The 13,112-nt window shown below is 46.0% G+C and overlaps 1 protein-coding gene across 3 annotated transcripts in view; it reads right to left on the bottom strand.

Moving 5' to 3' along the window:
• The window catches only part of Fndc3b (fibronectin type III domain containing 3B), a 278,725-nt gene that overhangs the window by 174,447 nt on the left and 91,166 nt on the right, over nt 1–13,112 (bottom strand). For all 3 annotated transcript variants that reach the window (XM_050142069.1, XM_050142070.1, XM_050142071.1), the window contains exon 3: nt 8,359–8,434. In XM_050142069.1, the coding sequence (XP_049998026.1) occupies nt 8,359–8,434 (76 nt within the window). The remainder of the gene's footprint in view (nt 1–8,358; nt 8,435–13,112) is intronic.

Here is a 13,112-nt window from a genome sequence, read left to right as displayed (position 1 = left end):
TGAACCTGGAGTTCACCACTTTGGCCAGGCTAGCTAGCAGCAAGCCCCAAGGACTGATCTCCTGCCTCCATCTCCAGGATACTGGGATCACAGGTGTGCAGCACCATGTCTAGCACTTGCAGGGGTGCTGGGAATCTAAACTCCGGTATTCTTGCTTGTGCAGCAAGCACCTGCACTGAGCCATCTCCGCAGTCCTGAATTCTTAGTGCCTTCTCTGCAGCATCTCCTTTAGACACACAGCAGTCCTTCAATACTGACACTGTTCTAAGTTTAGAGAAGTGGAAACTGGGGGAAGAAGAGGGAAGGGACCCGCTGCATAATTGATAACAGTTATTTCATTTGTGGTACACACACACACATACTCACATGTAGGTATGCGCACATCAATACCCTGAAGAAGCCAGGTGAATGTGGCAGATCCCCTGAAGCTGAAGTTCTAAGCAGTTGTGAGCCACCTCACATGGGTGCTGGGAATTGAACCAGAGGCTTCTGCAAGAGCAGCAAGGGCTCTGAAGTGCTGAGCCACCTGTCCAGGCAAAGAGCTCTAGGCCGGGCAATGTCACTTCAGAACCTTACCAAAATGCCTTACTGCCTGTGGTCATTCATTTTCAGTGTCAACTTCCCTGAACTTAGAACCACCTAGAAGACACTCCTCTGAGAATGTCTGTAGAGGATTTCCAGAAAGGTTATCTGAGGAGGGAAGATTCCCCCTAAATGTAGACAACACCAACCTATGGAGGTACACAAACTGAATAAATAAAAAGGAAAAAGCAAGCTGAATACCGGCACTGTTTCCTGATGGCAGATACAGGGAGCCAACCCCATGGTCCCATGATGGGTGTCCAACTGTTCTCAAGGTATGAGCCAATATGAGTGCCTCCTCCTTAAATGGCTTCTGTGACATGTGGGAGGTAAGTCACTAATACATTGCCCTCTTAGTGTTACTCAAGAACAGGACATATTAGATTAGATAAAGACAGAAAGAAGGCTAAGAGTTGACAGCAATGCCCACAGATGGGAGGCATCCTGAGAGGGCCTACTTTCCTGAGTATAGTAAGAGGGTCTAAAAGCCTGTGTGGGAATAGCGACTCAGGCTTTGTGTGAAACTGAACAGCTACGTCCAAAAGAAGAGCGACATAACAGGAGGCCTACTCTGAATGTGGGCAGCAGTGCCACTGTGCTCCAGACAGGCCTATAGCTGAGCAGTGTGCACAGTCCAAAAGAGCTCCAGCAGAAAGGTTTCCACAGGTGCCGCCATCAGCACCCAGGGAAGCAGTAGGCTGGAGGCTGGACCTGCACCTAACTGATCTCCACAATAGCACTGTAAGTCCCTCCCCACTATACTTTAAGTACTTTAAGAAGACACTGACATTGTGTACAATACTAGATACTGATGATAATGATGATGACAACAGTGATTACGACGACAATGACACGTCAATAACTGACACTGATAGTAGCAATCACAATGAATTTTCTCACAATCCTATCAGAGAGTTACTGTCACTGGCCCCATGGTAAGACCACAGACACACTAGGCATCGCGTCTGCTGGGGAAGGCGTCAGGCACTGATGGAACCCGGTTCTATGACACCACTCGGTCCCCATGTGACGAAGGCAGTCAGCACACTCCTAGCCCTCGGTCTCCCCGTCCATACCCTGGACTTCCGGGATGCTCTGCCTCCTTGGGTATCTGCCAGCCCGTGTGGAGAAGACTCTGCGAGTGAACTTCCAGCTGCAAGGCAGCCCGCTGCCTGCTCTGAGGGCATGTCCATCAGGTCAGCGTACGGGAGGAAGATGTGGTACGACAGCGGTGCATCATTCAGTCCATGTTTGGAAAAAGACGACAGTGCCTATGAAGTGAAGCTATGAAGCATCGCAGGGAAAAGGTATGCCTCAACACTGACGTCGCTCCTCTCCATTCATGAGAACAGATCTAAGAATGGAGAGGTGTTTAAAGCTAGAAATGGAAACACACAAACAAGTAAAGGAATAGTTTGTCTTAAGGGAACATTCAAGACTTGTGAGTTGTGGCAACCCAGCTCAGGGACGGAGTATTAACCTAGCTCGCAGGAGGCATGTGTTTCATACCCAATAAAATCCAGATTCTCTTACGAGCTCAGCTATCCGTGGCTTGGAGTCTCCCAGGAGGGATGAGCTCTTTCTCATGTGCAACAGCTCTGGGACACTGTGAAAGACGGCAAGACTGAGGCGAGTCTGGGCAAAAGACCTACAAGTTTCAATGCTCAGATTTTCAAATCACAGAATCTCTTCAGCTGGTCGGAATCCTTCACCAAGTCCAAAGCAACTTCTCATGGAGAAAAATGAGCCACCACATCCTAACCCCAGATAGAAAGAATCACTTGTAATATGGATAGGTCACAAGTAAAGACACACCATCAAACCATGAGTTCCATACCCAACATCCTGAAATAAGCGAAAGCAGTAGGTACACTCAGGCTACAGTAACTTCGCCTTCAAACCACCTCAAGATTCACCCCAAAACAAAACATGGTTTCATTTAGGCCCAGGCAGGGTTGGCTTTGGAAGCACAGAAAGCCATCTCTGTTTCCTTGATTTTAAGTTAGAGAGTAATTTCTCATTAATGTCCAGCTCACATTTAAGAAGCTGAAATTACAGTCTACCTCAGCTTGTGAAGCCCAGCTACAACACCGTTCACCGTTCACAGCAAGGAGCAAGCTGAGTTCCCTTGGACCTCGGACCTGCCATGAAGTTGTTGGAAAGGGTGAGAGCCACTGTTTCCATCCGTCCAAATCTAACAGATGCACTGGAAGGACACGATGTTTCTGAAGGGCACCCTGTGCAGCTCTGCCTGCTGAATCACATGTTGGGGGAAAGGGACAAATGGGGAAGTCCAACATGAACTCCTCTCAATGGTGTCATTCACAGAGCCACATAGCAGAGCGCAGTGTCCATCAAAGACACAGTTCCCACACTCTCTGCTGTAGGAGAAGAATGGCCCGGAGCTGGGGAGGGCTGCGCACACTGTAAGGGATTCAAAGCTTCTTTATCTCAGTGCGGCTCTACAGTCATTTCTCACGTTTCCTCCAGATGCTGCTGTCATTTCAAGGTCTTGACCCACTTAACACAAGTTAGCAGAATAATGCTGTTGCAAAAAAATACTGAAATCATTCTGGACAAAACTATTGGCAAGGGAACATTTTTAGATAAGAATGCATTTACTAAAATAATGATGCTTTCTAAGCAATTTAATCTTTTTTGCTTAAATTGTCATGACATTCCTATTTTTTTCAGGCCTTAAAATACAGAAACTGTATCTTTTACAGAAGGTCATTATGATAATTCTTCACAACTTAAAGATGCTACGCTGGAAATGTTAGTCAACAGAAGAGTGCGTGTGTAAAAATCCTGGGTTCAAGTCCCAAGCCCCAGCATCAGGGAGAAAAGGAAGCAGAAGGGGATGGAGGAGGGAGAGTGGGGGGTGGAGGAGGAAGAGAATGAGCATGCGCAGGAGCAACTGATTAAAAGAAGTCGCTGACCGGCTTTGAGCATCAGTGTGATTGAAATTCTCGAAGTTCAAGGAAGATTTCTGAGAAAGCATATTGACTCAACATAATTAAACTCTCAATGAAAGAGTAAAGCGTAAAAGACTCACACTTGGCATAACACAAACTAGCAAGAGTTCACTCACAATCAAGCTGGACTGCTGAGGAGCAGGGGGGAGGAGCGCTGACCTTCCTAGTCTAACCTAGGCAAAGGTTTACATCCATAAGCAACCCGGGTGCTGCTCCCTACCTGCTCCTCCCTAGCCCAGAGAACAGTCAAAGTGGACTGGCTGTGGTCCAGAAGGGCTCTAGGAACGGGCAGACCTAAGGCCTTCCAGGAAGTGGAATGTTTGTTTTGGCAGGATGCTGCAGAGAGCAGAGAAATGGCCCAGATAAAGAGATGGCATGTGTGGACAGGAAGGAAGGTTACCCTGCCAGCGCCTCGGCTCAGACAGGGACACGACAATAACGAGACCCACACTGCGTCTATTAATTCCTGACTGTAAGCAAAGGCCAGAATTCACATTGATTACTAAGACTCTTTTCCTTGTCTGCTCTTTATACAATTTTGTTTGACCAAAGAAGGAAAATTATTTGGCCTCTACCGCTTCAGGTATCGTACAGTCTCCAAGTGACTATATGCTGTGCCCTGTGGTAGTCCCGTCTAACACTTAGGATTCATATTTCATGGAAAATATTGAGAAATATTCCATCAGCAATGAATCTGCCTTCACAGCATACTGTATGTTTCCTGTGTTGTTCTTCCTTCGTTATCACCAAGGACATTCCCAAAAATACAAATCTTTTTTTCCCAAAGCAATCATATTCCTCAACATTAATCTGCTCTCAGCTTCCAAGTTGCGGTTTAATGACATCACGCTGAGTTTCTGGGGTCTTTTTTAGTGAAGTCAAAATGATGTAGAGAGAAAGTTATGTGGCAAATCAATTAAACTATAAACAAAAGGGCTGGCCTCAGTATGATTTCAAAATTTCCAGAACTCTAATCTTCTATCACTAGCTTCCCCAAACGTGTTCTCTAGCCTGCAGGCTGCTATGCAAAGACAAGTTAGCAGGCTGACAATTCTAACCAAGGTGCAAAACAATGTGTGCGCCTAAGAATTTCTAGGATGGTCACCTCCACTAATGACTTATACTGAGAAATTAACCGGGGCAATCTCATTCTCAACTTAAAGACTTCTTTCAGAGGGCTGTACAATACGACTCAACTTCTGATTCTTTCTTTTTCATAGGTTTTGACAAGGCACAAAGGGCTGGGAGATGGTCCTCCCTGGGAAGGAGCTTACTTTGCAAGCATAGAGGCTTAACCCAATCCCCAGACCCACATTAAAAAACTAGGCATGAGCTGGGTGATGGTGGCACAAGTCTTTAATCCCAGCACTGGGAGGCAGAGGCAGACAGATCTCTGTGAGTTCAAGGTCAGCCTGGTTTACAAAGTAAGCTCTGGGACAGCCAGGGCTGTTAAACAGAGAAACCCTGTCTCAAAAAACCAAAAAGAGAGAGGAGGTAAGGAGAGAGGGAAGAAGGGAAGGAGGGAGGAGGGAGGAAGGGGGAGGGGGAGGGGGGNGGAGGGAGGGAGGGAGGCGGGAAGGAAGGAAGGAAGGGAGGGAGGGAGGGAGGGAGGGAGGGAGGGAGGGAGGGAGGAAGGAAGGGAGGAAGGAAGGAAGGAAGGAAGAGCTGGGCATGGCGACACGCACTTGTCATCCCAGTGCTGGGGAGAAGGAAACTAGGCCTGGGCTCACTGGAGAGAGCCTCACCTATCAGACAAGCTCAGGACAAGAGAGTCTAGAAAACAAGGTAAACGGTACCCGAGCTTGTCCCGTGACTTCTGTATGCACAGTGACACATGCACAACCACACAGCCACAGTCACACCCATGTGTACCCATAAGCACCCACACAAACACGCAAACATACAAACACACACAGACACAAAGGGAAAAGTGGCTCTCCTTGGCCCCACTACTCCATTGCTATACCCTCCTTTCTCGGGAATGAGAGAATGAAATGTCAGCGTGGAAGCTGGGTTCAATCGTGGCACTGCACAAAAAGATTTTAAGTTCTACACATTGTCTGCTTTCCTGAACTAATAGGTACACCGCAGCTCCACCAGCAAAGTGAGTCTGCAGCTATGCAAAGCAGCTCTGCCTCATTCTGGTCTTTGAGTCCCAAGGCTTCTTCCTGGGTAAATCCTGTGATGTGGCTGACAGGCAGAAGACCCCAGGGCATGGAAATAAAGAAGCTGGGCTATGGAGTCAGCCACGTCAGGGACGCAAAGTGGCTCTGCTCTCTCAGGGCACGAGCTTTCAGAATGTGTCAGTATACACATACGTCAGCCTCCTCCCGTGTCCGCCACGCTCACTAAAGGAGAGCACACGCAGTATAGCCCAAGTGCAAAAAATGCTACAGCAACAAGGATGAAATCCTGGTTAACGGAAGGAAGCCATAACACCCTGCGCCAGAAGTTGCCATGGACAGGCAGCCCCCACATCCTACCGACCGAATCAACACTTGTGGGTGAGCAGTTCACAGTGGCACTCAGGCGAAGACTGAATTTTCCGGCTGGGTGCCTGCCTGTGCTCTAGACCTGGGGGCAGGGCTTATGGGTCCACCCGCTGGCTACTTCCCTTCCACACTTCTAAGCTCGCCCAGTTGGCCTGTCCTCCCCAGAATCCTAGCACAGAATGTAGTTCCTGGTCCCTGCCTCTCTCATTCTGTATGGTGGCATTTCAGCTAACTGGGCCAGAACCCCCAAATTGTAGAAAAGAACAAAGAAAAGGAAGGCTGAGGTAGCCAAAGATAATGAGACTCCATAATTCTGCTTTAGTCAAAGGCATTCTTAATCACTGGGAGGGTATTAGGATCCGCTTGCTTATCACCAAAATCACCATGAATAAACAAAACACAAAGGCCCCTTGTGAACAAAGCAACGACCTTCCAGCATTGCCTGTGGAGCGCACTGGTTACCGAAATGGACTCAAGTTCTAGAGAACAGGTCAACTCTATGAATATGTAGACACATGTCTAAGCACATGTACTAAATAGTCACATTCGTATCCATACACACACTCCTGCAAAACCAACTACAGGACCTCTGCTGATCTGTGTAGCATTTTGCTTCTAGTTGTTCCATGTGGCTCCACTGTCACCATAACGAGTAGAGTCTCAGCTACTTTGGAGTTTGTCTGAGATAGAATTTTACAGTAGCCCAGGTTGGCCATGAAGTCTTACTATGTAGCTGAGGATGACCTTAACTTCAGAACTTCCTGGCTCTGTCTCCCAATTGCTGGGGTTTTTGAACTGCTTTCTTCCTAAACTGAAAACCTCAGCTTCTACGTACAGAAGTGAGTTTCCATCTAACCTTCTTGTGTGAGTGCGGGAGATGGACTTGGAGGTTTTTAACTGCAGACAAAGTCTGTTTATGATGGTACTAGAAGCAGGAAATATCCCATACTAATTCAAAATGGTTGTCACTCTCTTCCTTGACTTGAAGTTTCATCAAACTTTTTCTGAATGAAGACTAAGTTTATAATATGAAAATTAATTGAAACAGCACTGGCCAGAGAAGAACAGTCAGCAAAAAATCATTAACAAAGTCATTAAATTATTCCAGTTTAACTCCAATTAAAATTCATTAGGCTTAAATCTTTAACATATGTTCATTTCTTTAAGTTATAAATTACTGTTCTTCCAATCCAAGCAGTAAAGCAACGATCTGTTGCTATGAAGGCCACTGCAGTACAGCAAAGACAACATGAGATTCCTCTCTCCTAATAGGTATTGATAAACATGGCCAGGTTTTATAAATTAATCTTCTGGTTAGATTCTGTCTAATCAATAGCCTAACACTGAGCTCAATTTCATCACAATTTACTCCCCGCCCCACAATCCAACCACTATCAAGAAGAGCTCTCATGAGCTACACTTGCAACACGGTCCAGGTGCAGGGTTGGCAACATCACTCCACAAGGAACTCCCCATGGAACTCCCCATGGAGCGGCATGCCTGAGAAGAGCTCAGCAAGGGGCCCACAGAGAGCACACCAAGCACAAGCCAGCGGATGTCTTGGACGTGGGGCTTAAAGACCTCTATCCACAGAGTCTCACTCACACATGGGCCTTGTTTAGGAACAAGATTCTGGATTCTGGGGACAGTGGACTAGGTGGCGATCTCAGGAGGGGCATTTTACATGTGGAAAAAGGCATGAACCATCAGGGGCCACAGAGTAAACAGTGGCTGGCAGCTGCCTCCTGGTATTCATGACCTTGATTTCCCATCTGCAGGAGGGTGGGGCATAGCTCTGACCCCCTCTTATCTTGAAGTTAGTCCCTCTGATGAAGCCAGCAGTCACATACATACACTACTCCATCCTCTACAGAGGTCCCCTCAGCAAGGAAACAAGGGAACATTCTACGAGGAGCCTCACAAAAGCCAAAGTCACCAATGGGGATCTGAGTGTCTAGATGCGTATCTAGCCTTGTCAGAAGACTGCAGTCCATACCCATACTTTGACTCAAGCTTTCTGAGTCCCAGAGCCCTGGGACACAGCTAAGCCACTCCCTGTCCACAGAAACTGAGGTGATGAGTGGTCTGTGTTGTGCCACTCAGCAATGGGTAACTAACAGGTATCCAGTACATAATACCCCTGGATGTATCATAATAATGTAGACTTGAGACCGACCATATGACAGAAGGATAGAGAGAAGATATATTTGCTTGTAGGAAATCATATGTAAACACTTAGGGAATGTTTACTTCCTTTACAATAAAGGGGAAACCCTTTGGTTAGAATGTTTATCGAGAACCTTCCTTACCTTGGATGCACTGCAGTGTTCCATCCTCGGCTCTTATTGTGAAGGTCTCACCCGGGTTAACTTGGACAAGAATAACCTGTGAGAACAACACAGAAACTTCCAGTTAGCACCAACACACCGCACATTCTGCTTCTCTTCCGATTTGAGATTCTCTACTTGGCAGGAAGCACATGACACCAAACCAGCACAAAATTTAGGGTATAAATCAACTCCACTCAAATTTTGGGAAACATAGGAAAATGTGCATTTGCACACAGCCTAGTATACTGTCCCATATTGTTCATATTATATAACTAAAGCTTGATTATACTACACTTTTTCTTTGGAAAATACAATTTTCTTTTCTTTTTCATGAGTTTAGACACAAACTTTAGTTATAAAAACAACACACACACAAACTTTACATACAAAAGAAAGCCGCACAAGAAATGACCATTTGCCCGGCCACCACTGGAAGACGTGGTTGCATTAAATAACAGTAGAAGGCAATTCACAAAATTAAAAAGGTTGGAAAAGAAGATCTGCATATAAAACAAACAGCATAAAATAAATGAACCTCAGCAAACACTCAAATGTTTCAATACATAACCTAGAATTAGTGTCTTCTTCACATAGACACAGATATTTAACATCGGAAAATAACCTCCAAATCACGCGATGGGAAGCCAGCATGGTGAGGCAGGATCTCTCCAGCGGCCTCGCAGATTTGGTGCGAATCAAAGGGAAAATTGCCGATTTAACACTGAAGACAAATGAGGTTCCTAACCGCAGCCGTGCATCAGCAGGGACGACCAGCACTGTCATGTTGTCCCCAGGCACTGACCACAACGCTGGCATTCCCTCACGGGCCTGGTGAGCCTGCTCCAACACTGAAATCTTCAAGAAGACCCCTTATTCCTGAGCTCGGTCCTCCGCACACAACACTGCTTCTGTAACACTAGAGTCTACTCTTTTCTCTAGAACTCATAACTGCACTTAACTAATTATTTTTAGCAGTTGCTTCCTTCTTTAACTGAGGTGCTATAAGGATAAGATCTGACTGACTAACCCCCTGGGTGACAATACTTTCCCGGAATGAATAATGGTTGCACAATCTAAGGAAAACTGTCTCAATGGATTAGTCAGGAATTAAGATTTCATAAGGTTAGAGACTGGACAGAGGGCTCAGTGGTTCAGAGAGCTCACTGCTTTTGCTGAGGACCTGAGGTCATTCTCCAAACCCACACAGTGCTTACAGTCACCTGCAGTTCCAGTTTCAGGGGCTCCAACACCCTCTCCTGACCTCTGCAGATGCGTGTGCACAATATACTCATGTGGAACCACACATATACACAAATTTAATCTTTTTATTTTAAAGGATCTCATGAGGAGCAATTTAAACATTAACTTCTTTTATGTACCACAATTTATCTACTTTGTAATGCTATTCAGATCAAAGTCATGTCATTTATAATATAAACCTTTAATATCCACATATATTGTTCAAATAGTAATTCACAGCAGGAAATAATTTTGAGGCATGAATTTCTTTTAATTAGGAAATACATTAACTGTAAAATCATCAGGATCATTCAGAGGAAAGTAGTCCAAGCCTCACCCCAGATGCATCACCTTATTTTGAAGGATAAATTGTTTCAAGATAATTTGCTTTTCCCCCATGGTACTGGCATCAATAATCTTCCAAGCTTCCCCACCCCAGTTCTCACCAATGTGAAGGTGGTGTGCGCCCATCCCAGTTCTCACCAATGTGAAGGCAGCATGTGTCCACCCCAGTTCTCACCAAAGTGAAGGCGGTGTGCCATTTTAAGAACTCAAAGGGAAATCCCTTTAGATCTCCAGAGTGATTAAAGCATCTCCGCTGTTTTCCCCAGCCGGAGGTTTTAGTCATTCCCTTAACACGGAAACCATCTGAGTCAGCTTTGTTTTTACATAAACATACATCACGGCTCTATTACACTATGCCCAGTAAAGCAGCCCTTCAATAAAGGGAGGGAAATGAGCCCAAGGAGGGAGGCCACAGAATACAAGGGATAGCAGGCAAAGGGGGAGGAACAGGGAGTGAGGTTTAAGTGGGGAGAGGGATGGAAGAAGAAGACAACGAGGGATGAAGAACAGAGACAGCAGGATGTTAAGGAAAACCACATAGAAATCTAGTACTTCATAAGCTTCCTAAATCTATTTATTGTTCATATAAAAGGGTTTGATTGGATTTAACCTACACAGGGTTAATGCTGGTCCAAAACTCCAGTGTCAGGTGCAGGAAATCTCCCCTCAGGTAGTTGGCCAGACCCCCAGAACAATATAAGCTCTCGGTTGGCCACCGGAACTTATTAGATAAAACCCTGTTGCTGAAGACTCCAGTACTCTGGTTATAGGAAATAGAGCAAACAGCTCCCTCAGTGTAGGTGAACACACACAGTACCACGAAATGCACTCTAAGCTGCAGGAGAAGGCCATCAGTGCTCTTCCTCAGCCGGGAGCCCAACAGTGGCCAGTGGGGTGAGTGTCATGGGGGTATCCGACCAATTTCTAAGTCAGAGGTCCTTTTTCTTTCATGGGCCTTTCCATAACATTGCTGGGTTGTATTCTCAGGAACACTGCTGACAGATGTGAGGAGAGAGAGTACATGAACTGGCGGTTGTCGAGAACAATCTAGGACACAGTCTGGGTGCGGGTCCACCGACATTTTTCACTGCCCTAAATCGACAGGCATTCTTTATAAACTTAGTCTTAGAAGTTTAAGCATAAAGCAGATGATTTTGATTTCATCACCATGATGCTAGAATTTGCCTAAGGACTTATAAAAATACAAGTATCGCTTTCTTTTACAAAAAAATAATACTTTAATTTTTAATTCTATCCATGTATACGATCACATTCAGTCCACACTAACTCCTCCCAAGTCCACTGTCTACTCCATGTCATTTTTCCCTGCAATAATCCACTGATTCGAATTTGTGTTGCCCAAATATTCATAGGTGTGGGACCACCGGAACGTGGCCATGCTACAAAAGGCCACACTCTCCATCCCTAGCTGCCATCAGCTGTCACTAGTTCCTCAACCAGAGGCAGGGGAATGGCACACCTTGCCTCCTCCTAGGCCAGGATGTCAAGTGACTGGAGATTGTGTGGCCATGCACAGCTGCTGCAAGCACATGAGTGCAGCTCGACTGACTGTGGCCATGCACAGCTGCAGTGAGCACACAAATGCAGCTCCACTGACTATGGCCATGCACAGCTGCAGTAAGCGTACGAGCGCAGCTGTTCTGTCACGGCCAGAAGACTGTTTCCATCCAGTCCTACCTGACCTCTGGCTCTTACAACCTTTCTGCCCCATCTTCTGTGATGGTTCATGAACCCTGAGGGAAAGGGGCGTGACAGACCCACTTACGGTGGAGCACTGTGCAGAGACTTACATTCTATGTCTTGACCCTTTGGGCTTGCTGACCACTATCCACTGCACACAGAGTTCTCTGATGAGGTCTGATCACTAATCAGGAAAGCTAAATTTAGAGGGTATTTTGATATTATGTTCATTTAGCAAACTACAATAGCAGGCTCAGCCCTGGGCCTATGAGCTTCTGACCAAGAGGTAAGAATCTTGGTCAGATTTAAAGTATCAGGCATGTATTTCCTTCTGGAGAGTAGGCATTACTCCTCTTTGACAATTCATGCTCATATGTTCTCTTTTCCCACACAACTGTCAGCAATGGACCAGAGAATACAACCCAGTAGAAAAATGATCTCTGAATTGATGTCGTACTGTCTGCCTACCAGACTGCATGAAAAGTCATTACAGCATTTTATAATCATTGATACCAGACACAGTTCAAAGCACTGAAACACCCGGCCTCCTACACACACACACACACACACACACACACACACACACACACACACACACTAGCTTACAGAGTTCAGTTCCTAATCTCCTATACTTCAATTCTTCAGGAAAAAAGATACGTAAATGGCCATCATACCAACACATCTCTCCTCAAATGTTCAGTTCATGTAATTTCACTGCTATAGAGTTGCTATGGCAACCAGATTGTAATCTACCAGGCTACCTTAGAAATGAGGCAAAGTTCATGCCTCCTAATGGCGATTTCTCCTCTCACAAGAGCAGAAGTCACACCTGGAATGGACTGCCCACTGTGCTACCGTCACTGTCAATGGCAGAGATAAAAACAGCTGTGGCACGGCAGCCCAGTGGCCTGTCCTGACAGCGGGCATGAATGAGCCACCAGCATCACCTCGCATTGTGAAGCCTGGAGAAGCGTGAGTCACCAAATCTCCTGTGCCGTGCGAGCAGTTCTCTTCCGCCACCGCCTCTCTCCCCATAGCTGCCCTCCACTGACATGGCTGTTCCGAGTTTCCTTTACTGCAGTAAGTGAAACCTGTCATCACTTCTTTTCACTCATTGGTCTACTTCTCAAAGTCAACATTAAACCAATTCACATTCATGCTATGCTGTCTGTCTTTTGTCAAAGAGGAAAAAGGATTTTTTCTGTTGCTGCATTTGAGATGGTTTCTCTGTGTAGCTGTGGCGATCCTGGAACTTGCTCTATAGACCAAGCTGGCCTCAAACTCAGAGATCTGCCTGCCTCTGCCTCCTGAGAGCTGGGATTAAAGGCACGAACCACACAGATTTTACTTTCCCAAATACAGTGACACAGAAGTAAGCTGTCAGAGCAGAAAGCAGGCATGCTTCAAACCTCAGGCTACACTGCTTCATCAGATCTGTTCCAACTGCA

The sequence above is a fragment of the Alexandromys fortis genome, unplaced genomic scaffold (assembly GCF_014885135.2).
Source record: "Alexandromys fortis isolate MF-2015 unplaced genomic scaffold, M_Fortis_MF-2015_v1.1 scaffold_41, whole genome shotgun sequence".
NCBI classification, from domain to species: Eukaryota; Metazoa; Chordata; class Mammalia; order Rodentia; family Cricetidae; genus Alexandromys; species Alexandromys fortis.
The sequence above is the reverse complement of the archived record's forward strand: the minus strand, read 5'-3'. Positions and strand labels throughout refer to the sequence as shown.